General features: G+C 37.9%; 1 protein-coding gene across 8 annotated transcripts in view; it reads right to left on the reverse strand.

The window, feature by feature from the left end:
• The window catches only part of TNS3 (tensin 3), a 192,327-nt gene that overhangs the window by 136,965 nt on the left and 27,585 nt on the right, over positions 1–27,777 (reverse strand). For 5 of the 8 annotated variants that reach the window (XM_014261721.2, XM_088056446.1, XM_088056512.1 and 2 more), the window contains exon 2: positions 6,104–6,215. In XM_014261721.2, the coding sequence (XP_014117196.2) occupies positions 6,104–6,215 (112 nt within the window). Of the gene's footprint in view, positions 1–6,103; positions 6,216–19,126; positions 19,172–27,777 lie in introns of all 8 variants that reach the window. The other 3 variants (XM_088056755.1, XM_088056674.1, XM_014261724.2) reach the window with 1 other exon arrangement.

A 27,777-nucleotide genomic window follows, 5' to 3' on the forward strand; every position in this document is an offset into this window, starting at 1 on the left:
TCTCCTCACATAGCATATCAAGTTCATTGCATTCAAATTATATACTCTAAAGACACTACCATTTCATTTCAGATTTTCTTATCAGAGCAGATAATTCTAATTTCCACTTACATTTAGGAATTTTATGCTCCCATCAGGGGGGCTAAGCTTATAAAATTGCAGGAATATCAGATGAAACGGCAGTCATTGGCTTTTCTGGCAAAAACTGTGGGGTGGGGGGGGATCAGATTTGCTTTTTATTTAATTATTTATTAGCCATAATAAAGAGAAGTTGCAGCTCTTTAGAAACCTTAGGAGCACTAAAGTTAAGAGTAAGATTTAAATGTTAACTTTAAAATAAATTTAATAATCACAGATCAAATTCTGGTGTGATGAAGTTGGTGCTTCTGAGATAAACAAATAGGGAACTCAGGTTCTACAGACAACTTTCTGAAACATCATGTAACACCTGCAAACATTAAACATTCCACAGGTTTTTGCCTTGTGCATTTTTGCGTACTTTTTATTTTTAAGCTATTAGGAACTTACCTTAGAGATTTCTGCCAAAATATCTCCCCTCTCCCCGAGTTCTCACTGAGGTAACAATATGCCATCAAAGGATGCCAAATTTACTGTCTCTCTCAGCTCCAGAGTGCGTGTGTTCAGCCAGAATGCTTATGTACCAGTTTTGTAATGCCTACTCATTACAGTGGCTTCTTTTGTATCTCTATAAGCTCCAGTAAGTTTTTAAATCATTCTTCCCTTCCATGTCTTTGCTGTTGTTATGCACATAACTTCCATGATGCACATAGTTTCCATGTCCCACTAGCTAAGCTCTGCACTGAAATATTAATTAATATCTAGTAGAGCTGTGTTAGAGAACATTTCACTAATCCAGTGGAACTTGCTATTTATTGTGTACACTTTTTGTCAAGAGAAGAGGGACTGACAATCCCAAGCTTCCAATGTCACAGATAGGCTGCAGTCCACATTTCTTTTTTCACTCTCCTTTCCAAGACAGTACACTCTGTGTCACTCATATGGAGGTCAACATCCACTCATTTCTGAGGAGTCACTAAAAAGACTTCTCTGCTTTTATTAATGCAGTCTCACTTGGACATCTTCACAAACAAAACTGACAGACAAATGAAATCTTACAGCAAGAGCTTGGTTCCCTACCTAACTCAGCCTTGCTTGGCCAATTTGTAATCTCTCTTTCTTAGAGTTCACCAAACCTGTAAGTTATTAATCTTCTCTAGGGACAACAACAGACCATGCCATTTGATCCTATAACCTGTATATCCTGCTTTAAATTTTGAGATAATTAGAAGTTAATTACTTAGGAAGATAGTATGGTTTTCTGGTTTGTTTTCTGCTGCTTCTTGGTGAATCTAAATCGCACATACAAGAGATTAAAGCCATCTTGAAACAGTCCCACAGAAAACACTACGATTTGCTGGATCAGTCCTCAAGAAAACATGTAAGTGTACAAACACCACACAGAGAGCAAACAGTGATATGATGAAAATCTCTTTTAATTTGATGATGATCTTCTCATTCTCTCAAAGACTTCTCACATTATAACATCGCAATGAGTAGACAGATATGCCTGTTGCCATAATTAATGGTCTTACAGTTAATCAACCAATGCCCATTGCAATAATTAACTAAAGATGGCTTAGTTATGTTGAACTTAGAGTATATATATAAAAAAAATGATTGATAGATAGATAGATAGATCTCATAACACACCCATGTAAGCATCTTATAGGATCTTACTTCACAAGGATCACTCAATGGAAATCAGACTGACACAAACACTCCTACCTCACTACACTCTTTGCCATTTAGAGCCAACTGTAATGCCACTAGCCCAAGCAGGATACAAATTCTAGCTTTCTAGTTTGTCAATTCAAATTCAATTTCAAGTTTTCTAGTTTGTCTGCCAGGACTATAACAAGAGACGCGCTTTGCACATTATGAAGATGCTCATAGGTTATTACTGGTCTTAGCACTTACTGAAAAACAAAGTATATAAAACCACCTGCAATATAATCATGTAAAATTAAATACGCATATATTTACACACACAGTATGCCCAAACAATAAATATGTCATCTCCATATGAGTCTTAATATAAAAATGTACTTTGACTTGCTATAAGCAATGAATTTGATTAAATATAGAGGGCTTTTTTCAATTGAGTAACTCCAACTAACCTGAAAGTGAGGTATTAAGTGGATCACTAGCCAGAAGATTTTACTTTTTGTAGTCAATTTGACAACAGCAGAGCCACAAACAAGTGGGTGAATTTCAAAGGAAAGTATCAAACCTCTTAAAGAAGAAAAATAGCTCCAGTTGTCTTTGAATCTTAATCTATGGTCTGTAAGCATGTGAAAGCACTTGATTAAACACAGATATTGCAATTTGATGAAAATGTATTTTCTATCATTAACCTGCTCAATTAAACAGTCCAGGACTTACTGCAAGCCAGTTAACAACTGAATGAAACATACGTTAACATAATTTACAGTTTATATTTACAGAGGTATAATATCTTAGAAATAAGACAAGAAAATGAATTGTATTCTTTTTTACACTCAGCTTGTACATAATACCACAGTAAGCATTTCTCTGCTCACAATACTGTCAGCAGCAGATGCCAATATAGTTTGGCACCTCTGGCTAACATTTATACATGGTTTATAGTAAGGAAGTTTCAAAGAAAGAAAGCAAAACCCAAATGTAGTCAAAGCATAAAAGAAAAAAGGTCTTCATAAAAAAAAAAAAAACAAACCAAAAAAAACCAAAAAGAAAAACAACAGAGGAAGTAAAATTCTACAAGGACTGCCATTTGGATCACTCCAACATACGTATTTCCAAAACCAACACATTCATAGCTACATTAGATTAACAAAAAGATACTCAGTTCATTCAAACAACCATTAACTGCTTTAAATTCAAAAAGTAGTTCATGGAATGTTTTGTATTGCATGTAAAGCCTTACTAGCAGCTAAGCTTAAACTAGGTAACTTAATTGTAAACTGGAGATGAGGGGAGTTTCATCAAAAGACATCTGTGCAGTGCTTGAACTTTTCACACTTACTTCACCCACCACATCAATGTTCTAAGAGCTGTGAAATTATACTTATTTATTTAAAATTACCCAAATCTTCCAAATCTGGTCTCCAGTTTTTTTAACTGCCAGGAAATCTAGAGATTCAGAGCTCTCTGTTCTACACCAAAAATTATTTAATCACAACAAAGATAAATAATTTTTTAAAAATATTTTAAAAAGGAAAAATGAAAGAAAACCTTAACATCTATTTCATATACATAAAATATAAAAATAATAAAATGGAAATTCATATGTAAAGACAGAAATTACATCCTTACGACAGCTTGTTTACAAATGAGGTAAAATACTGAACATTCAACATTTAGGGAAAGTAGCTTAAAAAAAAAATCAAAAGGCTTCTGTAATTCTAGTGGCCTTTTGCTAACCATGTAATGTGCAAGATTATTATGTATATTTGCTTAGCAGTGAACTAAATTATACTGGACTTCAGGGAAAATCAAACCAGGTCATTCAAACTTGAGGAAGTGCTGAAGAGACGTGGGGAGTCATGCGGTCTCTGGCTTACTGCAAGATATGCAGGTACTGTCGAAATCAATCAACACCTGTTTGTCCTTGCTTCATAATGAATCTGTATCAAAGACAAATATGCTTATCACGCAGAAAAAGAGCCAGGAGCTTCCCCTTCTTCAACTTTCCTTTTTGCCACTGCTTTTTTGTAGAAAAACTAACTGAGTATGCTTTGCTGGGATGGAATGAATTATGAAAGGATAAAGGGAGACCATTCAAGGGTACCTTTCATTCAAACATCCATTGCTCACAGCAAGTTTTTACGCGCCACATTTGCAAGACAGGGTAAAAAAAATCCCCAAAATAACAACCACATACTACTAAAAAGCTACACAACACCCACTCACAGCTTTTTTTCTTTTTTCTTACAACAAGTAGATGATTCATTGCTACAAAACAGCAAATACCATATACTGACCAATCTGCTGCTTTCCCCTACCTCATTTCACTTACATGTAACTTTCCTTTAACTGGTAAGATATACTCTGAAAGCAACCTCCAATCTGCATAAAGAGCTGTCATTTTTTGAGAAGAAACTGTTAAAAGGGAAGATTTTCTCATTAATAGACAAATAAACTATTTCTTAACTATAAGCTTTTCTTCCTCCTTCCCTTCCTGCAGTGCCAACTTGCAACATCAGAGAGAATTACCAGAAGCAGCAGAGCAGCACCAGGATTTGGCTCTGAAATGGCTAGTTTCTTTTTCTTCATATTAATTAGAGTTTCAGAGTACTAGGATACATTTCAAGTAGTTTTAGCGCTAGCAAGGAAAGTGACAACTTTTAGTTCTTGCTTTTCCCAAACTATGCTCTATAAACTCCATGCTGTAAGTTAAAATACAAATGGATTCTTACTAAACTGAAACGACTTGGAATCATCTCTTCACTGTCTAACTTCTGTTTGCTCCCATCCCACAGATTAAGTATCAAACAACCATCAATCAAAATGTAACAGCAGCAGAGAACATGGTGTATCTGTCTGATGCTCACATCAACAAAAGAGGCTAGGTAATAAATCAAGGGGGTCCTTCTGAAAACTGCACCCAGAAACCTGGAGAAGATTATCCAAAACTGACTTAGATATAGACACAGCTGTATCATAGACATGAATGCCACTGAACAGGGAGTGTGTTGGAGAGAAGTGGCATTTAAAAGACAAGTAGATGTGGCCCTTTAGGACATGGTCTAGTGTTATCCTTGGAAGTGATGGGTTATCATTTGGATTCAATGAGGTCTTTACCAGCCTAAATAATTCTATGAATCAAAGTACTGGTTCTCTCCTGGTACAGTACTTTTCACACTTTAGGCAGTTCCTTCACTAAACAGCCTTCCTTCCAAAAATACTATTTCTGCTAAATTGAAAACAACTAAATCCTAAGAACTTTGGAACCAATCTCCAGAAGGACAGATGGGAAAAAAATTTAGAGAAATGTATACATAATTACCACTCCTATGATGACAGCTAAAATGCTTAATATATAGCTGTTCACTTGCAGACTGCACTGTATCTCAAAAAATGGCCACATTCCTTCCATATCCTCTCACACCTCCCTCTCAAACCCTCAGAGGGCTCATAAGGTGTCTGAAGAACATGGAAGGGGGGAGATGGAAGAAGGAGATCCAGCTAGAATCTGAAGTTGGTGCAAACACCTCTAAGTGAAAACAGCAACTACTTTTTAGATGAACAGACAATAACATTTTCATTCTGGGAAGTAAACCATGCATACAGCAGTTAAAGAAACTGTTTGATTAACATAGAATTAATAGGAGTCAAACATTAACCAGACAGAACACCAGGGGATCAAAAGCCCTATCCCTGGACAACTTGCAGAAGAGACCTATTAAGCTTTCCCAATATTCAATTTTATCACAGGTATCCTATGGAGAAGAGGAAAGCATGTGCAGTTCCACACAGCAAGAGAGAAGAGTGAGGGAGAACAGCAGTAACATGCAGGCAGCAATGCTGCAGGCAGCAAGTCTCTAGACTATGTTATCCAGATCTTTATTCTTTCTGTGAGTGATTAAACTGAATGACTAAGGATTACACAGAGAATAAAGCAAATGGAAAAATTAAGTAAATAGACAACTGCTCTTGTGATTTTTTTTTTTTTTTTTTGCAAATTAACAGATAAATCCTTCATGTCTCAGGGAGCAAGGGTCACACACTTCCTCATTTGTAGTCTGAATTCCAGAGCCATGTGTCATCCACTGCACACAGTCACTATGCCCCTCACAGATCCTCGAAGGCACTGCCTCATTCTGCCTGAATAGCCTAGTAGTAAATGCACCTGATTATACAAGTCCAATTACCAACTACAGCACCCTATTCCCTGGCAGTAGCAGGGAAAGTTACTGTACAAAGGAAGGAAATAAACCAAAGGTAACTTAGTTCAAGGGGAATTACCAGAAACATGTATTCCTAGAAACTTAACATTAATATAAAACTGATTTTCTTAACAGAGCAAGAAAGTATTACTCACCTCTGCAGGAAATTCCTTGGTTATCAATTACTTGTTTGCAGATTCCACAGATACTGGATTTCTTAAATGACTTATTTTTGAAGGTGTGAGACCTTGAAGCTGCTTCTTGAGGCTGGAAGCAAGGAGAATAATATCAGACCTTCACTCAGCTTTTGAGTCACAATTTTAAGGGAAATATAAATAAATTAAAAATAAAAATAACAGTGTTATTACCTATAGTAGCATATATATATAAAATAATTTAATAGTATACTTTTGTATATAGTACAATTTAACAGTCATGTTACATTTAGCAGTATAATAGCAGTAACATGAAAGTGCTCTCACTCGCTCTTGTCCCTGCTCTTGCTCTATAGCATAAGCTTTCCACTCTCAAGTGTAGGAGACAACAGAATGTGAGGAACCTCATCCATATCAGGACAAGGCCACTGCACTCATTTTTTTATCATAATTTCACAACTCCTTCTGTAACTTTCTCTATCTTTTAAGAGGAAATACAGAATAATGTCTATGCACCCATTCTAAGCTCTTATCAATGTAAAAACTAGCATTGGTTCAGTTTAAACTGGTTAAACATTGCCTAGATACTCTCTCACAGTAGCCAATTTAGTTAAAGATAACTTAAAAATCCCTTTGTTTCATTTCTGCATAAGAAATATACACTAGTTTAAAGTAGCATTATTTCCACAGTAGCTGAAATATCTTATTGAAATACAATGCAATTATGAAATTTCTAACTGGGGACAGAATCAAAAAGTCAATATAGTATTTGCAATGGGTATTTTATGGCTTCTATAACTTAGGAAATATTTAGGTAGAAAAACAGAGGAGGCTTCCAAAAGCCTTTGACAGTCATTATCTTTACTAGAAGGTGCAGAACAACATACACATTCACTGGCAGACTTTTTGGAAATATCAGTTACTTATTCAGAAATAAAAATACATTTCACCAGACCATGAAAACCTCCAAATGCTCTTCATATTTCTTCATTTTCATACACACTTTCACCTTACTGTCCTTAAAATACTGCAAACAAGCCTGCATTCAACACTAACACCTGTGCTGAGCTTTCCACCCATACGTCAGTTGAAAAAGTTTCCCAACATGGTGCAACGCACAAGGTAACACGAAGAGGTATCACAAGATTTCTTTGTGGCTTTAAGCAACTCAACATGGCTCTAGGCAAAAGGTTTACTGACTCTAAAAGTAACTGCAACACAACTCCATGACAGGCACAAGAACAGTCGTAAAAATCAATGACAATTTTCAAGTACAGCTTCCACATGGGCCTATCCAAAACTCCGCAGAAGTCCTTAGGAACACAGATCGCAACAACTGACCACACTGAGCAGTCTAGGGGCTCAGAGGCTACCACCATTGGGGGTTCACAGCTTAATCTTGAGAATAGCTTCAGGAAATATTGTTGGTCTTACTCACAGTGTAAAGCCAAGATAATTCACTTACATCCATAAACAATAAATTAGAGACTACAGGAATAAACCTTAGTCTGGACTTTCAAGAAAAACTTTCCAATGGTAAGGTGTATTAAACAGCAGAAATTAGTGAGAGAATTAATCTACTAGTCCACATCCTTGGAAGTATGAAATAGTGGATGAAACATTTGAGAAATTAAACTGATTTGTATACAGTGTTTCACAGTATATTGGGTTTGCACAGCCAGGCTTTGGTGGGCAGGGTGGCTACAGCACTGGCTTCTGTGAGAAATTGATAGAAGCTTCCTCCATTGATAGCCAGCTCCACGACAGCCACCACTGGTCAAGGCTGGGCCAATCAAAAATTATAGTAATGCCTCTTTGATAAAATTTTTAAGAACAAAGTTATTGTGCAGATATAATTTTGGCCAGAGAAGAGCAGGGTGAGAATACATGAGAGGAACAACTCTGCAGACATAAAAGGTCAGTAGAGATGGAGGGGGCGGAGGTGCTCCAAGCATGGGAGCTGAGACTCCTCTGCAGTCCATGGTCCAGACCATGGAGAAACAGCTGTCCCTCTGCAGCCCATGGAGGACCACAGTGAGGCAGAAATCCTTCAGCCTATGGAGAACACCCACGCTGGAGCAGTGGATGCCTGAGAGGAGGCTGTGAACCTGTGGAAGGCCCTTGCCACAACAGGCTCCTGGCAGGGACCTGCAGATCCATGCAGAGGAGGGAGAAGGTTTCCTAGTAAGACTTGTGACCCCATGGAGGACTCACACTGGAGCAGGCTGCTCTCAAAGGACCCACGGAACATCAACCCACATTGCAGCAGTTCATGGAGAACTGTAGCCTCTGGGATGGATTCACAGCAGGGTTTGTGGAACATTGTCTTCCATGGGAAGAACCTCATGCTAGAGGCAGGGGAAAGATGACTCTCCCTGAACAGCAGCAAAAACAATTTGTCATCAATTGATGTTAACTGCTGGCAGGGAGGAGGTAGAGCTCGGAAAAACGTAGTGGGTGGAGAAAGGTATTTTTAAGGTCTAACTTTATTCTTCATTAGCCTGCTCTCATTTTGTTAACAGTAAATTCAATTAATATCTCTAATTCAAGCCTGGTTTGCCCATGACGGCATTTGGTGAGTCATCTCGCTCTGTCCTTATCTCATGAGCCTTTCCCATCCAATTGCAGAGAAAAGTGATAGAGAAGCTTTGGTGAGAGCCTGTCATCCAGCCAGGGTCAACCCACTACAGTCTTTTTGGTGCCAAAACCCAGGAAGGGGTCTGCTGTGATTTAAGCCCAGATGGAAACTACATATCACACAGCTGCTGCGTCAGCTTCCCTCTTTCTTCCCCCTGAACCCCAAATGGACTGGGAAGAAGAATTGCTGTGAAACTTGTACGTTGCAATTAAAACAATTTATTAATAATTATTATTGTATTTTACTTTATTTTCAAAGGTAAATAATAATTGTTACAAAAAGGAAACAATAAGTGATGCACAATGCAATTGCTCATTACCCACTGACTGATGCCAGACCACCCTTCCTGAATGCAGATCAGCCACCCTTTCAGTAATTTGTCCCAGTTTACATACAGGGCATGATGTTTTATGGTGTGGCATATCCCCTTGGTCAGTTCAGGTCATTTTTCCCAGCTACACTCCCTCCCAGATTGTTTTGCTCATCTCCTCACCAGCAGAGCATAAGATAAGCAGAAGAAAAAAGTCCTTGACTTAGTATAAACACAACTTGGCAAAACACAAAACATCAGTGTGTTATCAACATCATTTCATACCAAATCAAAAACACAGCACTGTAACAGCTACAGAGCAGAAATTAACTCTAACCTAGCTAAAGCCAGGGTAATTAGACACTTTGATCACTCCTGGTAGAAATCAAAGGCACAAATTCCCCTGTATGACATCTGCAGCATGTTACTTCAGGTTAAACTGGAAGATGTTGTCAAAAGTATGATTCATATCAAAAATAAACAATTAAGGAAAAGAACAGCTGAACTCCAGAATTACATAGGACCATAGCTGATGGCAAACAGATTAAAGTTATTAGTTTAGAAAAATCTCTGTCATGATTGGATTTTTTGCCTTTGAAACTACAGGAGATCCTTTTAAGGAGACAGAGGTCTAGGAGGAAGAAAAAGCACCATTACACACAGGATAATTCTCTAATCCAACACAAGGAGGTTCTGTGCCATACTGGGTTTGGGCATTGTTCCCCATGAGCTGGGAGTCCCTCATTTCCACAGCCTCTTCTATATTGAAGGAAAAAAAAAAAAAAAAAAAAAAAAAGGCAATCTCCACTGGTTGATGCAGCTTCTCTCTGTAAACTTATACACAAAAAAACCACAATTCTCATTTTAGATTTATTCTCCCTTCTTCACTGCAGAGTTCTACATTTGGGACATGTTTGTGACTATCTCTGAAGACGAGTTTAGCAGAGCTTCACTTTAGAAGAAATTAATGGATTAACTTCACTGTAAATTTATTCTGCAGCTAGGCCTGCTTCTCCTTATTTCCTACCTAACAAACACTTCTTCACAAACCTTGGCACCTGCACTATTTCAAAGAAGGACTATTGTCATAACTCACAGTTTATACACTGGAGTTTAGTGTAAGTAGGTCTTGACATTAGTTGACCAATTAGTCAATCTGTCCATTTAATTTATAACATAAACTTCAAATGCAATTTTTCTCCGTGGCATTTAGTAAATACTCTGAATTGCAGTTTTGGCATCTGCATTTAAAAATATGCATGTTTGTTCCCTGTTGTGCCTTTTAGGTACATTCCACTATGGGCTCTCCAAGCCCATATTAAGTTAAACAGTTCATTTAGGAAATTCAGTACCCACAACTTACAGTCTCCTTATATAATAACTCAGTATAACCTAGTGTGAAATCTACAGAAGCCTAGACAAAGGTTTCTTTGTTGTCACCTGGTACAGCTTTAGCAGAGAATCACAAAGAAAGTCACCAAGGAAAAAGAAAAAAAATATATATAAAAAGAAGGGAGGGGCAGGGGGTGGGGAGGGAAGGCAAAGCAAATGCACCAGACACCAAGCAATGCTACTTTTATGAGGCTCAAGACTGGAATCTAAAGTGCATATAATTATTAGGAGCAAGAACTGGAAGAAAACAGTGCAGAACCACAGGCTCCACACTCAGGTGTTGCCCAAAGAACAGACTGTAATTACACGTGGTCTCAATTGATAGCATTATGAAAATTATTCTGGAAATATTTTGCCATGCTTCTCCGTGGCACACAGAAAACTAATGAAGCTGGAACTCTGGAGCTGGAATGAGCTGGAACTCAGTGTAACTCTGCAGACTGTGTAAAAAATTATAGATGCATCCTCAGCAATGATGAATTTCAAATACTACTCATGACAGAGCATTTTCATTAGGTAGCTAGAGGCTAAACATCATCAGATGCAAAATTCACAGCAAATCTGTCAAACGCAGTTTACACAAAAAACTCTCCAGACTGAAATTAAGCCAATACAGATTAAAACAGTCAAGATCCACAACTTTGTTTTTGGCAATACCAGTACAGCAATTCCCTCTTGACAGAGACTTAGCACTGGTTCATTACACCTATGGAGTAGGTATGCCTAATATTATTCCCAAATAACATATCACAACATAACAGTTAATGTTTCAAAGAATAACAGACCTAAGCAACATTAGTTTATTTCAACTTCATGTTTCCAACATGTTAACTGCAATTGTGATAACAGACCATTTTTTAAAGCGGCAGTCAGAGGATTTAGGTCTTTTATTAAATAATCAAGGAAATATCTTCAAAAAAACTATATATCTATACCCACACACATACATGCTCCATTAAAAACAAACAAACAAAAAAAGGCACTTAGCTGAACAGAACTGGTTCCCTACAAAGTCATCCAGGCAGTGACTAAGTTATACTTACGAGAAAATACAAATCTCAACAAAAATTATTAGACTTTTGAAATTAAATAATTTATTTCAGGTATAACTCTGTGTTGATGAGGAAGGCAAAACCTGTTAGTACATTATTTCTCCATCTCCAAAACTTGTAAAAATCCATGTCACATTCCAGCTAAAAGAAAATTATAAACATACTTACAAAGCCCTATTAACTTTCCGTATGGCACTTTAGTCCTGCTGAATTTTACATGGCCTCTTAGCATAACAGCAGAATCATATAAAGCAAAAATATGCTTTGTTCACTTCCCACCTGTGATCATACAAATTCCTATTCCTTATCTTCTAACTTACCAACCTATACTGCAATTTCCTCGGACTCTCCTTGTGCATTCTCCTACTCTCCAAGGTAGCTTTAAATCCACTGGATGATATAATGCTTACAACTATTATTTTGCATACATGGAGGGAGGGGACAGCAATATATTAGCAGAATAGGTATTTCACCATCTTTTATAGGCTAGAGAAATGTCCATAAGTGATGTCCAAAAGAAAAGTTCAGATAAGAGATGACTGAACAAAGTCTTGATGAAAAGGCTCAGCCCCAGTTCAAAAAAGGAAACCTTTGCAAAACTAAGCTATATAAATAAATCACATGACTAACAAAAAGACACAGCACACCAGAGGAATGTCACCTCTCAGCTCTTTCTGTTAAGTTTGCTCACTGTTACTTCTGTTACTTCTTCACTTCCTCTGTTCCTTCTTACTTGAAGTGCAACACAGAAGTCACATGATTTCTGCCCATTTAAAGATCCCAAGGAAAAATCAAAGAATAAAATCCTTCAGGTTACCCACACTCCCATAACTAGCATTCCTCAAGCAAATACTGATGATGTAGAGCTGCCCAGAATACAACAGTTGGTATTATACTGACGAAACAAAAGTTTTGAGTTTTGCTACTCTCCACACAGTACAAGAGCATTTTTTAGCTTTCCTGAACCAGTACTCCACATCTGCTGCAGGTTTCATTTCCAGAAAGATATTTAAGAATGCCTGCTGTACATACAGACCAAGTAATACATTATCCATCTCCCCTCTAAACCTGGCTCTTAAACAGGGCTGACCACTTCTTGATGACTATAAAAAGTGATTATATCAAAAATCTTACACAAGGAATATGAATACACAATGAAGAACTTCCCAGAAATAGCAAAGAGCGTAGCATACAAGATTCTCTGCAGCTCTCATACATCAGAATTTCTTGGAAAACATTATTGCTTCAAAAGTAGTGCTATTTTAGCCAAATTACATTAACTAAACACCTATCACACACATTTAAGTACATCAACAAGTACTGCCAGTGAATATATAAATATTGCAGAACCTATGCTACATGACAAGAATAGGTGATGTTGGTGAATTAGAACACCAAAAAAAATACACTGGCTGAAATAACTGAAATTCACCACTCCCTAATAAGAGATTCTATGTCTCATGTACTATTCTTTCATGCACATTTGTCTATTTTAGACAGTTCACCTTAAGAGGAGGTGCTTCATCTTGGCCATTAAGGTCCTTCATCAATTGCAGGTGCTCTTCTCAAAGTTTTAAATTCTTGAGACAAATCAGAATCAGCTTTCTTCGAAAAATTATTTCCACAAGATGCAGAGGTAATATAAGAGAATAAATTGTTTGGAAAAGACTGGTAATCAGGTAAATTTCTTTTCCCTTTTTAAACTTTGAAGTTGACCACCTCCAACTTTAAACAACAAATAAAACTTCATCATGTTTGCAGTTTTCCAAAAATTATGATATGTCTTGTGATTTCAGCCCAGAAAGTAATAGGTCCGGAACTGCACAGAGGAAGGTAACAGCTGCTTAAGGAAAGCCTCACCTGGAGTTGTCTGAATGCATGCCCATTAGTAGCCCAACATTCCTTCCAGCATAATGGAGGCAGCGCAATACACCTGCTGGAGAGACGCAACCCTCTTGTCCTTCTCCAGCCAAATCCTCACTGCTCTCTTTTATCTTAATATCCCTAGGAATCAGTCACCTGTACAGAGCAGTGGTTCACTCCCACTCCTCCCAACAGGAACAAACAGGGGAGCCTGAGGTTGACTCCTCTCACACAAAATAGCATCAGATCTCTCATCTTTTCATTTCATCACTTCTTTGGATTTTTGTTTTAACACAAAATTTAACACAATTTCGCCGCTGCTCATGCATCTGTATAAATGGAATAGCAATTAGGAGACAGACAAACAGTCCATTAAGACAATCATTACTCCAGACCCTGAAAAACTTCTACATTTTATCCTCATTTCATTAGCAAACCAACACTTTGTTCGGTATGGGAAAATGCTGTAGAAAGGAAATCCTTTTCCTGAAAGAAGCAAAGGACTGTCCTTCGCTTTTCATGAAAGTTCAGCGTTTGTCAATGGCTATTTTTCTTCTTTGTTAAATGAACAGACCTTGTCTTCTCTGAGGCTAATAACACTGCTTTTATTACAAAATGACTGGAACTCCCATATAGTCAGAACCAGACAGCTCAAGACTAGAATTCACGTATTTAAATAACAGTGGAAAAAAGGCTGTATCTGAACATACTTGGTTTATTCTGTTCACAGACAAAAAAAATGAAGAGCATAAGAAAAGTTAAAATTCAGATACATCAGGCATCTACCCTTGAAATGCTGCCAGCTAATGTTTTGGGGTTTTTTTTAAAATCATCTTACACATAGACTCTCCAATCAAATCTTTTCCCACTGCAGATGAATTCTTGCAGGTACACAAACACATTGAGCTTACACGCATGTTTCCTCTCTCTGTCTTGACTGTCTCTAATGAGCCTGTTTCCAGAAGCAACAAAGGACCGCAGCAATGTGCAACCTAACCCCCTCGTGACACAATGCAGATACAAGGCCAAATACCAAAGAGCTACCAAGAGTTCTCTTGTAGCAATTTCTGATGTGGTAACAAACAGCTATTAAAAACAAACAAAACAATAATAAAAAAAAAAAAAACAAAGAAACACCAAGGAAATTTAACAAGCAAACCTGGAACAATCTGACAAGGAACAACCAGAAAATTTACTAAATTCTGCAAAGAAAGGAGAGAAAGCAAAAGAAGTCAGACCTGCACTAGAAAAAGGACAGACAGAAGCAGCTATGTGTCAAAACACTGTCCAGAAAAAAATAGCTAAGAGGAATAAAGGCATACGTCACTAAATTGGTGACTAAGAAGCAGAAGAAATATTACTGATACTAACGCAGTAAATATTTTTACCCATTTCATTTAGGCTCACAGCTTGAGTTTTCTCTCCTACCCTGACAATCCTGCTGCTTGAGGCAAGTGTGCTACACTAACACACATCCAATTTAGCACTTCAAGCAGGTAATGTATGCAGCACAGAAGTGGTATCTTTCAGATATATCTTTTCTACCCACTATCCTCCAGAAAAAAAATCAGCATCCAGGATAGAAGTACACAGAGTTAAGGAAGTTAACAGTTGCACACTCCATATATATGTGCATTCAGCAGCTGCTGTACTAATGAAGCATAAACACTGAAAGTGCATTTATCAGGGAGGTCATCAATCAGGTTGTTACATCTTCAAAAGCAGAAGATAACAAGCTTTCCAAGTCTGCAGGAAGATCTCCTTAAAAGCATTCAGCAGGATGAAGAAATGGCAATCTCAGTTCAGTTTCTTCCTCTCCTCACACATTATCCTTATTTACCTACTTTCTTTTAACCCAGACTATCAGCATGGCTCATAGGTCCTACTGACAAAGACAGTATGAATGACTGCATGAAGTCTACCTGGCTGTTATACTTTGAAAGGCTAGAATTGCACTAAGCAAGGAACAGAGTGCAGACCAGCACCTGTGGCCAAAATATCTTCACTCAACACCTATGCTCTCCACACCAAAGCAGGTACTTCAATTTATTCCTCTAGGTCAGAAGTAGTGATATTCCAAATGCTCCTGCTTCAATGTGTAAACAGTTCTAGTTAAACAAGCAATCCTACACAGATTACCATCTGCACTAATGATAGTAACTCGTACTGAAAACAACACTATGTGTATGCCTGGAATTACGTCCTTATCCATTTCCTCTTCTTATAAATTTATCTTACTTAATGTAGTTAAGACTGTTCCAAATGGTAATCTAAACCAATGTATTTTATGTAACAACTTTAGAAACATTTTTTGCATTTCATTAAACATGAAGACTCAATATTTTTGGCTTATAAAACTTTTTATTCAATAATTTAGGAAGGAGGAGAGAACCTCATGTATAAAATTAAAATCTCCATTGTGCACTGTTGGTTAAAGTTTAATTTCTTTCATAACATTTAGTTTCACTTTTTCCAGCTGCTTTTACCAAAACTTTGACAATTTTTTCCATCAAGTTACAATCAACAATTTTCAGGTTTCAGAATCTAACTAATATTTACACAGACTTCTACAAAAAATTGTATAGAATAAGTGTCACTCCAAAACTCAGAAATGTTTACTCAATCCTGCTCTAGAATGCAAATTCATTAATTTCACTGGAGAGCAGACAACTTGTGGTTAGTCATATTTTGTATTTATCCTGGTGTTCTTGTGTGGTCTTTGAAAACACAAGCTGATGAAAAACACTCTACTTGCAACTGTAGATTTTGCATACCTTCTATTTTTTTTTTATTTTTGATATTATAAGATTGGTGATACCAACCACTGAACACAAGTATTTCATGTTAAAGCTGTATACTGGATCAAAGCCTCGAACACATTCCCTTATTGCTACTAACCACAGATAATATACAGAACCCACACTCGCCAAATCAGAGGAAACTTTGAGACAGTGCAGTTACTAGGTAAGTCTGTATTTTTACTGAAGAACATGAACGACACACAAAAAAGAAACCCAAACAAACAAAATCCAGCAAGCACTAGTCTCAAAACTCCCTGGTTAAAACTATCATAACATTCATAACATTCTTAACTATTCATAACACGACAACATTTTCGTAATGCATAACTACTTTTAAAAATGCTAAGGAGAAATCAAGGTTTGCCTGATGGTAACAGACACATTGCTCACTGTGACAAACAGCAAAATAAGGCTCCTCTTCCAATCTGCACACTGCTTCCAGCTCTAACCACCCTTTGGACTCTGGTACCTGAACCAGTAGTATGGAAAGCAGGCTGCTCAGGCTTTGGCAGACATGCTGAGCACAAGATTCACTCACACTCTGCCACACAGAAAGGGAAAGCACTTGCCATGTCAGCAAGGTTCAACCTTTACCTCTATTTGAGAGAGTAAAGAAAAACTTAGCAGCAAAGTGTACCATGTTATGGTAAAAGAATGCATCAATAGCAAGGTAATAATCATAACTATACCTACGTCCACTGAGCCTCAGATTTCAATACATGAAAGAATTTCATTTAAGTTAACCTTATTCCCAGCTTATTAATAATCATTTTCACAGTCACATCAGTCACAAGCTGGAGACAGGATAACACCCTTGGCCAGCCTGTCCAAATGGTCTCCACCTTTTCAATTAGCTATTCCCATTCAAATGTTTAGCTCCAGCAAGAGTACAGGAAAATAGCCATCTTGACAAATTTCATAAATTCTGGTCACTGACTGGTGTAGGCTGCAACCAACTGGGACCACTGTATGTTCTCATCCAGCCCGGAAAAGATTTGTTGCTACTGGCCTGAGGCTTGGAACTGTAATTACTCTCCTCTGCCATATGAATGAACCAGAATAACATAAAATGGCGTAAGTACAAGGATCACATTCAGCTGCAAGACCTAAAACTCTTGTGGAAATCAAAATCAAACACATTTATGGAGTTATGATACAGTGCATGTTCTGTAGCTGATTAACTTGGACACTCACCCAAGGACAAATAGTTTAACTATTACATCAAGAAAAACAATTACATAAAATGCAACTGTTGCTTAACTCAACTGATCTGCTCTTTCCTTTTGGGTCAAAAAACCATGCGCTTTAAATTTCTAAATAGCTATCTTAGTTATTTCTCTGGCACTTAAATCAGAACCTCTTATCACAAGCAAGTAAAGAAAAACTCACCAACACACATGCTTAACTTGATTTTCATGATGCTTTTCAAAGGCCCAAAGAACCCACTTGAAACACCAACTTCTTCCTTCTACCAACCACAAAGCTCCACAAATCCTTACTCCTATCAAATACTCCCCAATCTCATCAGTATTACTTCATCAGGGATTATTGGTTTCCATTCACATCTATAGCACCAAGGGTACTTTCATACTGGCACACTGGAAAAGTACTCTTCTTTTTTTACTCTTTTCTCAGAAAAATAAGTTTCCTTTAAAGCCCTCATAATTTCTATTTTATCATAGGTTGATTTCTTTTTGTGCACTTTTAGAGGGTTTCATCTATTATCAGAGCAGTTACTACTCCTTCTGCCCCACATAAAAATAATAGAAGGCACTTCTAGAATAGATTCTTCAAATAAGGTAATTTCCTAGATCACAGCAATTTAAAAAAGCAATAGCCCCATGATACACTTGCCAAAATCTGAATTTCAGGGAAACTTATAACACAAAACATGTGAGACCACAGAATGCTTATTTAAAAGGCTTAGTTAGTTTTGACATCCAACTATTCCAGTAACATTTTCATTATTACAGAGTATATCATGTAGTGTATCAATATTGCCGTTAAGATCAACTAAAACTTGTGAAGCATCTTTATTGCCTGGACATCTTTGTTTGCAGGTCTGTTGATAAGGCAGGTCTGCAGGCTGGTCTTTTTATAAATGTTGTGAAGGGAAAGCACAAATATTGTTTTGTCAAAACCTGAAGTGGGTCTGCGATCATCTGTTAATGAAGAGGAGGTAATCTTTCAAAAAAAAAGCTACCAAGTCTCAGTCCAGCCTAAGTATTAAGCAGGTCTTCATCACTCAATAGATTTCACCCAAAAAGCTGGATGGTCAGAGGTTCTACTCTTTCAAAATATTTTTATCTGGCAAAGTAGACTTCTTAACAAGCAGCAAGCTATTTGACAAAAAAAAAAGCAACTAAGAGAAAGCAATGTTTCTGCAATACTAGAAAAACACCACCTGCAAGTGTACTCAAGATTTGTATGTTGACCTTTTAGAATTATGTGATTTTTTTTGTATAATGAAGTTTAGGGCAGGAAAAGTCGTAAAATTTTTCAACTGTCACTGTACAACATAGGCCATGTCCTGTCCTTTCCTTTACAGCAAAAGTAGAATTTCTGAACAAGAACTCACTTTTCTGCAAACACATATAAGTATATTGAGCAAACTACAGTCAGAACACACACTGTTCTCCCAAGCAAGAGTGTACATAAGAGAAAGGGGAAAAGAGAGAGCTGCCTCTTCACAATGTTCTTTCAGCAAAGATTTATAATGTCTTAATGTTGCCAAACAAACCTGATACTAACAGCCAAAGAGAGCCTAGTGACTATATGCTTGTTTTGTTTGTTAATTTTCACTACACACAAGATTGTAAGGCAGTAAAATTTTTTATAAGCTGCAACCCTCAGCAGGAGAGAAACCACAAGGAATGCACAGATGTGACTACCTTCTTCCAAGTTAAAAGCATTACTTCAGAAACATCAGCATATAAAATATGTTGAATCACTGATGAATGAACATACCTCAGTTTGCCCACGAGCCAATCCTGTAGATGAACTGTTGTGAGCCTGTTTTAAATAAAGGGTTGCTTTAATTAGTGAAATATTACTAACTGACAGGGCAAATTCCAAAAATACTTCACAACAATTAGAAACCTTTTTCCCCTCACTAAAACAATTTTTAAATAGCACTTAACCCCTACACAGCCACATAGGTATGCTCTAAGTATATTCATTTCTCCTCTGTACATCAAAAAAACAGTTAAACGAGAAACAGAAATGTTTACCAAAGCATCTGAATAAGCTTCCCTATGTTATTACCAGAGATGAAGGCAACATTTAATTTCAAACCTGTACCAGATCCCACTAAGTCTGAATTTTTTACAGAGGGCAGAAGGAAAGGTGGCGGCACAGGGGGAAACGTGTAAAAGAAAACAAAAAGCCAGACAGCTGTTCAAACCAGTTTTCAGTTCAGCTTAAGTTCAATTCACAGCCTGTTATTACACTGACTGCAACTGTCACCTTTCCCTACCTGCAATTAATTGTCCACCTTTTTGCTTTCCAGTTATTCTTTCACCACCTTGAACAACCTAACACACCATAGTTCACCATGTCCACCCAAGACTCCAACCTGTCCCACAACATCCTCCATACAGTCACAATCACACTGTGTTTCTATAGGATGGCAACTTGAACTCTGAAATCAAAGTTTACTGCTAATAGAATAGATAGTAAGACATCAATACCAGTGCAGATAGTTTTAAACAAAGAAATACTATTTTGCAAGCAAATAAAGGATGAAGTATTTTTATTAGAATAAGTGATAAAATTCTTTAAAGTTAAGCCAAACCGAATTCTGCAATTTATTAACCTGAACTACTGTATTCTATTCGCTCAACCATGACAAATTAATCTTTTCCATGCAAAACATGCACATATACAAAACCTATTAATTGTATAATTCCTGTACCACAACATATAGATGCCCTTTTTGCTCTTACTGCTTGCAGGTGCTGCAAGTACAGACAGATGTCTTCAGACTAAATGATATGTCTTGTCATAGTAACACTCTGCAGAAAATTTATTATCTATTACTCTGCCTCTTGAAGGATGGCTGTGTTTAACCATCTCTCTCTGACTGAATGTGCTTTGTGAAAAGGAGACAACCCTTTACAGACTTCTTGGTTTATGTGAAGTATCCGCCAAACATCAGGCTGCCTGAACTGAGATTAAGATTTCATTCATGTAACTCAGTGTTCCAGTGAGCTCAGTCTCAGGAAAGCAAGGTGAAAATTTCTAGCAGAATCAGAATAAGTTTAGTCTTCTAGTTGTCCAACTCATGCAATCATTTCCAAGCATTCCAGTCAGCATAAACTTGTATAACTTATAATCTACTAATGCAATGCTTACTTGCATCACAATCTATGTTAAGGCTTCCTCTTCACCACTGACTGACCTATCTGAATCTAGAAGCAAATACTTCCACAGAGACAGCAACAAATCATTATACTCCAAGGTCCCCCAAAGGTCCTCATATAATAGGTGCTAATACCTAACACAGTCCTCAAAAAAAAAAGTAAATTCATTTTTACACATTTATTGTGCAGTTCATTTTCTTTGACTCACTCAACTTCCTTTAGTCATCAGTTTATTTTCTTAAAGAGACATTTTTTAAAAAAGCATTTCAATTGATAGCAACCACTTACTGCTCCTGAAAAATGGTAGCAGATGGCAAAACTGCCAATTCTTTTAATTTTTTTTAACACGACTGTATCACCCAAGATCTCTCAAATACAAGGAAAAAAAAAGCAGCTTTATTTGGTTTACTCAAATTTAACCTCAAATACACAGTCTCTTGTTAGCTGTGGCCCAGCTACCAGCAGGTGACAGTCACTGTGAGTTCGGGAGGTTTAAACTGTTCCTGGTTTCTTTTAAAAAAATTTCTGTGAGGTGGGTGAGAACAGTGCTTAATATTCTTTCCTTAGGACCTCAATGCACCTAGAATGAGCTACAAACGACAAAAGCATCAAGGTAAGTCATCTAATCAAAGCTAGACAGACTACATTTATTTCATCCTAGAACATGACCTTGGTCAAACACATTTCTGAACAAAATTCTTGAGATACTAAAAAGTCAAAGAGTTATCCCAATCCAAAGCAAACTCCTAAAATCTTTAAATGTAGAAGCAACACTGGGGGAAATTCCACTAAAAAAACACTATAAGCTCATGCCAGGACTCTAACTTATGTGCTGCTAGTTTCTGTAACTTTAGAGAAACAAAAAGTTCTAAAGGACACATGCACACATACAAAACTTCTCTAAATGTCTTCTGAGGTGGGGAAGAGGTAGCGGATTAAATATCTCTGTAACCCAACCAGTACTACCTTACCTGCAGATAAGCAGCCAAGTAGAATTCTGAGAAAATACAATGCAAAGAAAATCCTCAGTCTTTTGGAAAATCTCGACTTAAAAGAGCAACTTGAGAGGAGGCAGGGCAACACAAGTTCAACAGAAAACAAGCTTAACAGTCTTTAAGATGTTTGGTTGAGAAGCAGAGCATAAAACTTGCTATCACCAGCCCCTTGTCTATTTTCAGGTAATTTAAATGTATATGATCCCTCCTACCCACAATTAAGAGGTCTGAAGTTGAAATAAACAAGAAAAACATGTTCATGAGAGTGAACTATTGTGGACTGTCAATAAACAAAATTTTCCTAAACTCACTAAAGTGTCTATGCAGTAACCAAGTACTACAGACAACCACAACATTATATACTGAGACAGAGAGGAGGCTCAGAGTGCTACTGAGAAATTTCACCTCCCTCATTCTGCACAATACATGATGTTGCTCTGGACAATTAGTGTCAATTCCTTCAAGAGTTGTAGCTTAGGAGTTGTGCAGCCCTGCTTCCCATCTACATTTTTCTTGCATTCCCTCAATCTAGTCTGGAACTCCATGTCAGCAGACAGAGAAATGTCTTCCTGCAGGCAAGAATGAACAATCTCTCCCCAATTACAGAGTCATGTGTGGGCTATAAGCAATTTTCCAAACATAAAAGGAAGGCGGGAATTTGCTATCCCTATATTAGCAAGCTAAAACAAGCCAACCTGCAGATGGAAAGGATCAAAGCTAAGTCACCTCAAAATTAATCCCCTTCAGGAATGTTCACCACCTCCCATCCACACATACTATATCCCTCCAGTCCCTCCCAGAGCAAAAAGTCAGTCTTTGAAATTAGAACGATTACCTAGAATACCATTGTGGTTTGACACTGGCCAAACTCCAGGCACCCATGAAAGCCACTCACTCACCCTCTCCTGCCACAGCTGGGCAGAGCAGAGAAAAAAAATTAACAAAGTGTTCATGAGCCAAGATAAGGACCAGAAGACACTCCAAGGGCAAAACAGGCTCAACTTAAAGTTGCAAAGTAAATTTATTACTAACAAAATCAGAGGAGGATAATGAGAAGTAAAATAAGCCTTTAAAAACGCTTTTTTCTCCCCAATGCCTCTGTCCTTCCCACCAACAGCACATGGAGAGAGGGGGTGGAGGTTTTAGTCAGTTTGTCACCCCAGATCTTCTTCCACTGCTCAGGGAGAGGAGTCCTTCCCCTGTGAGACTGTGAAATCCCATCCTACAGGAGACAGTTCTCCATTAACTTCTCCAGTGTGGTTCCAATCTCATGATCAGCAGTAGTCCCAAAAAAACTGCAACATGAGTCCCTCCCACAGGCAAACAGTCCTCCCAAAACTGCTGCAGCACTCTTCCACAGGTTGCAGTCCGCCAAGGACAGGATGCTCCAGCCTGGAAGCAGGGACCCCCTCTCTCCACCCGGTCTCCCAATGGATCACAGCCTCCTCGAAGCATCCACCTGCTCAAGTGTGGGCACCGCCCACATGGGTTGCAGATGGATCTCTGCATCCCCCATGGAACTCCACAGGCTGCAGGGCTGCCTGCTTCATCATGGTCATCACCATGGCCTGCAGAGGAATTTCAGCTCAGGTGCCTGGAGCAGCTCCTGCCCCTCCTTCTCCACTGACCTTGGTTGTTTCTCTCACATGTCCATGTTGTTTCTCTCACATGTCCTCAGCTCCTCCTCCATACAGAAAAACACTGTGCCCCCTCCTTCTTTTGATTTTCTTCTAAAATACGTTATCACAGAGGTATTACCAACATCTCTAACTAGCCCAGTTTTGGCCAGCAGCATGTCCATCTTCAGACCCATCAGGGATTGCCTCTGCTGGACATGGTAGAAGCTTCCAGCAGCTTCTCACAGAAGCCACCTCTGTGACCCCTGCTACTAAAAACCAGGCCATGCACGACCAACACAACTTTACTCACATTTCAGTCCAGCTCAGCCTAACCAAGGCTTCTGCACTAAGAAGAATAACTGTGTTTTCATAAAATCTCACACCTGCGGGGGACACAGTCTTACTTAAAAGCACACAGATAAAGGCACTAACCAGGACAACTGGGTCTTTATGTGAAATGTTAATCCATTGAACTAAGGGCTGCCTTCTTCACAAATGAGCACAAGCCATTAGAAAACAATTTTCAAAGATTCTTCTGATTATTTATCAGTTCCTTCTAGCAACACACCACATCATCTTGCACCCCATGATCACTGACCATTTTGAATCTGTTGTCTTAAACAAGACTGAGAATCAATGTTTCAGTCACAGTTTTCCACAGAAGTTCTGCTCTGTACTTGTGGATTCAAGGTGTCACAGCTGAACACAGCCACTCTTTCCTAATTAGCCCCCAAATCTTCTTTCTTGGTAAGTGGTATACCATCTCCTGCAGGCCATAATGATAGCTGGAGTGCCTCATTAACTAGTCTCCAGCTTTCAGGAAAGGTCAGTTTGTTGACACACTTTATGACCCTAACACACAAAGAACAGCTATTCTCTTTTCAGGGCAGAATGAGCATCTGCATTTCAAAATAAAACAGAGCAGCAGCATGTATATGCACAGGGAACAGTCAAAGTGTTTCTGTGATGTAGAATTAAGAAGTTGAAACTGTAATATTTTTTTTAATTAGTTTTCTTTAAAGTACCTTTGCACAGCAGTGAGAGAAGGTATTAAACAAAAGAATACTCCCAGCAAAAGCTAAAAAATTTTACTCTTGCACTTCCTGGGGAATGGAGTTTTAACTGGTTTCTGGCATAACTCCTCTAGAGGTTAATTTCCTAGATGGAACTATAAATCCCACAATGCACTTTATCAACGCTAACAATGAAACTATTGTGCTTCAGCAAAGCAACTCCTTGGAGAAAAGTCCAGTGCTTACTAAGGCTGGGACGGGGGGAGGGGGGAGAAAACATCACAAATAAAGCACATTCCAGAAAGCAGCACAGAAGTAAAAGCAAAATATTAGACTGAAAATGAAGAATTTTTAAGCTGTAAAAGGCAAGAACTCTATGAGAGAATATTAACGTGTCAAGCCAGAACCAAGCCTATTTCCTCCTCTGCCCCATCAAGAAGTGTCTTGAAACATATACGTAATTTAATACAGACAGACAAATCTTAACATAAGAGTCAAACGGACACATTTAAATATACTTTTGGAAGGCAGGCAGGCAAAGGAGCACCAGGGCAGCACCAAAATATTTTACATAACCACAGTATATAAGACAAAGAAATTAGACAAGTAAAGTAATACTAGCATCCATAAAATGCTGCAGAACACAAAAAGATCTCAAAATAACACAGAACAGCTGGAATCAACTGCAGCAAGGCCACTGCTGAAAAGGAACACCTGCAAGGTTACAAAAAGCAAAAAACATGCAACTCCTTTGAAAACAACTACAGGATTGTCAGTCACTTATTTCCACAGTCATAAAGAAAGTACGTAAGACTTGCCCATATTTATGTACTATATTTTGCTTATGGATTAAAGATGCACTTCTATAACGTGCATATTGCTCATATTTGAAAGAGAGTTTTTATTTCAACAAACCATATTCAAAGAGCAAGAGCAGCTATAGTAGAATAGCAGGGGGTCTTTTGATGCTTATAAACTTACAGATCAATAAAAATCCAATATTGGGGCTAGACCAGACAAAACAAAAAAAATTTAGGAAACAGGCTAATAAGAATCTCAGAGGTTCAATTGAAATCTACTAATCTAAACATTTATTACTTAAAATCCAGTCTTCTACTAAAAAAACTCTACATTTTCCCCCAAAGTTTGATCTTAAACACCCTAACTTATTGAATTTGCCATTGGAAATGCCAGGTTTCCCAGAACCTGCAGTAACAGGTTGTACTTGACTTTTCATCTTCCAAATCAAATCCATCTCAACTGAAAATAAAAATAGTCCTAAAGAGTGAGTGTGGTTGATAACTGAAAATAAAAATAGTCCTAAAGAGTGAGTGTGGTTGATAACTGAAAATAAAAATAGTCCTAAAGAGTGAGTGTGGTTGATAACTGCAAGAATAATTAAATGACTGAAAAAAGAAGCATGCCTCAGGAGTGACTTATTTCTAACTTTGTGAAATACTTTGTGTTCTTAAAGGAAGTGTTTCCAGAGGTTTTTCAAGCACAAATTAAATTGATTATACACCAAAATCAACAGCAAATAACTGAACCATAGAACCATATAGGTTCTCATTTCTTAACCACAACAACAGTCTATGTGTTTATTAGCTATAATCAGGTAACAGCTCATTCATCAAAGCCGGAGGGAACAGTTTGTTACCAAAATCCAGGCAGCTACAGTTTCTTCATGTCTATATAATAAATTTTAAAATTGCGAATCACCCATAACCTGGCAGACATACAATATCAACAATTTGTTAAAAATTACATTTCAATTGCAAACACTACAGGAAAGTTCAGATCCACCAGGTAAACAAAACCTAGCACATATATTCAGAAAAACAGATGTTCCCAGAAGTACACAATACCCACAAAGATATTTTTTATAGCTACTATTTCCAGGACACTGACTGATAGAAAAGTATCCTGCTAACAAGTCACTATCACCCATTCACCAAAAGCTTGCATGCACAAAACCGGTATTTCCATGACTAACTCATTTATAATTAGGGGAACAGTCACATCAGGCTGCGGAACACCGACCATGTCTCCCTCTTCACTAGCCCTATGAGGGGCAGAAAACAAGCTCAAGATGTGGTACAAAACCTAACACCACTAAAGCTAGGCATTACAAACCACCCAGCACTGGAAGAAACCTCTAATGGACTAATCCACTAGCTTGTGGTTGGTATAAAACAAGCAGGAATGCCTGACCTGAGCATATCTCAGTCTCTCCTATTACGGCAATTGCATTTCATACTAAAGCACTGAGGCAGGAAGGGGATAATCTGCATGTACAGCATACAAAGAAGCAAGACTGGAAGACCTCTAAGCCAGTACACTGTCCTCTGATGTGGAAGGGTCACCTTCATGCTCCTTCTCACCTTTGCTTCCAGACTGCAGATGAGCACCCCAAACACAGTGCTGTGGTACCTGTCTCTTCTTGGCTCTCTGAATACTGGATTATTTACCACAATGGTCTAGTCTCAGATTCCAATACCAATTTCACCCTCCTTCTCACAGTGGGTTGCCCTCAATTCCCCCTATGCTGCTAAACTACCAACTGACCTGTCTAACAGCTGCAAGCTATCTCTGCTAACCACTACAAATACAGCCACAGCCCTGAAATAGGAAAAAACTTGACAGATCAGAGGATTGAGCTACTGACACTACTGCTGCCAGAGGACTGGAGAAGGAGGATATAGTCACTTCTGCAAGGACAAGAAGCAACAGCAGCATCCTGACACTGACTAGCAGCATGAAAGAAGGTGCAGAATGCAGAACACAGCTCTCTGGGCCCTCCTCATCCCCTCCAGAGAAGAGGTGGGGAGCCAGATGGAATTGTCCTCTGGGTCACTTTCAACTGCAGCAACTTGCTGAATCACTAAAACAAGATACATGGAAACTTGAGTGCACAAAAAAGGCCCAAAATGCACTAACCAAGTTGAATAAGGATGATTAGGACGCAAAAATGTCCTATTTTGGCAATCAAGAAGCCTTGCAAAAACCTGAAGTTTTTGTCTGCCGAAAGATAAAAGGTGCAACATGCTTTACATGGCACAAAGCAACACTGATAGAGAAAACATTTCAGCAGAGACCCTGGTATCCAACAAGGCAATATTACACAAATATAAATATCCCTCATGAAAGCACACATTAGTGATTTCTTTTTATCTTATCTCCTCAAAAGAATTTTAGTAGTACTAGCTGCAGAAAAAGAATAGGTACAGAAAGACCTATGGAAGAAGGAAGGCCACCTATTTTACTTCAACTAAAAGACAGCTGTAAATACACTTCTATTGATCAATGCTAATGTGCTTGCAAAGCATAGAGTCTAAGAAATGGTATGCAAGGTATACAAGGTAGTATGGTACACTGAAAATTTTATATATGGTCTAAGGTACATTCTTCCTTTTATTGAAAAGAGCTCAAACTCACATCACAGGATTCCAGTTTCTTCAACTAAAATTTAATTAAAATTAATTAAAGAAAAACCATAATACAACATTTAAACTGAAACTAAAATCATATGTCTACAATAACCTTTTTACTCTGACTATAAGCATATAGATTTGACCAAATGGGGAGAAAAAAGATGGCCTCTACTCTGCTTTTTTTGTTTGTTTCCGTGGT

The sequence above is a fragment of the Pseudopodoces humilis genome, chromosome 1, assembly GCF_049639895.1.
Source record: "Pseudopodoces humilis isolate 2021_Gansu_Grassland_sample_001 chromosome 1, ASM4963989v1, whole genome shotgun sequence".
NCBI lineage: Eukaryota > Metazoa > Chordata > Aves > Passeriformes > Paridae > Pseudopodoces > Pseudopodoces humilis.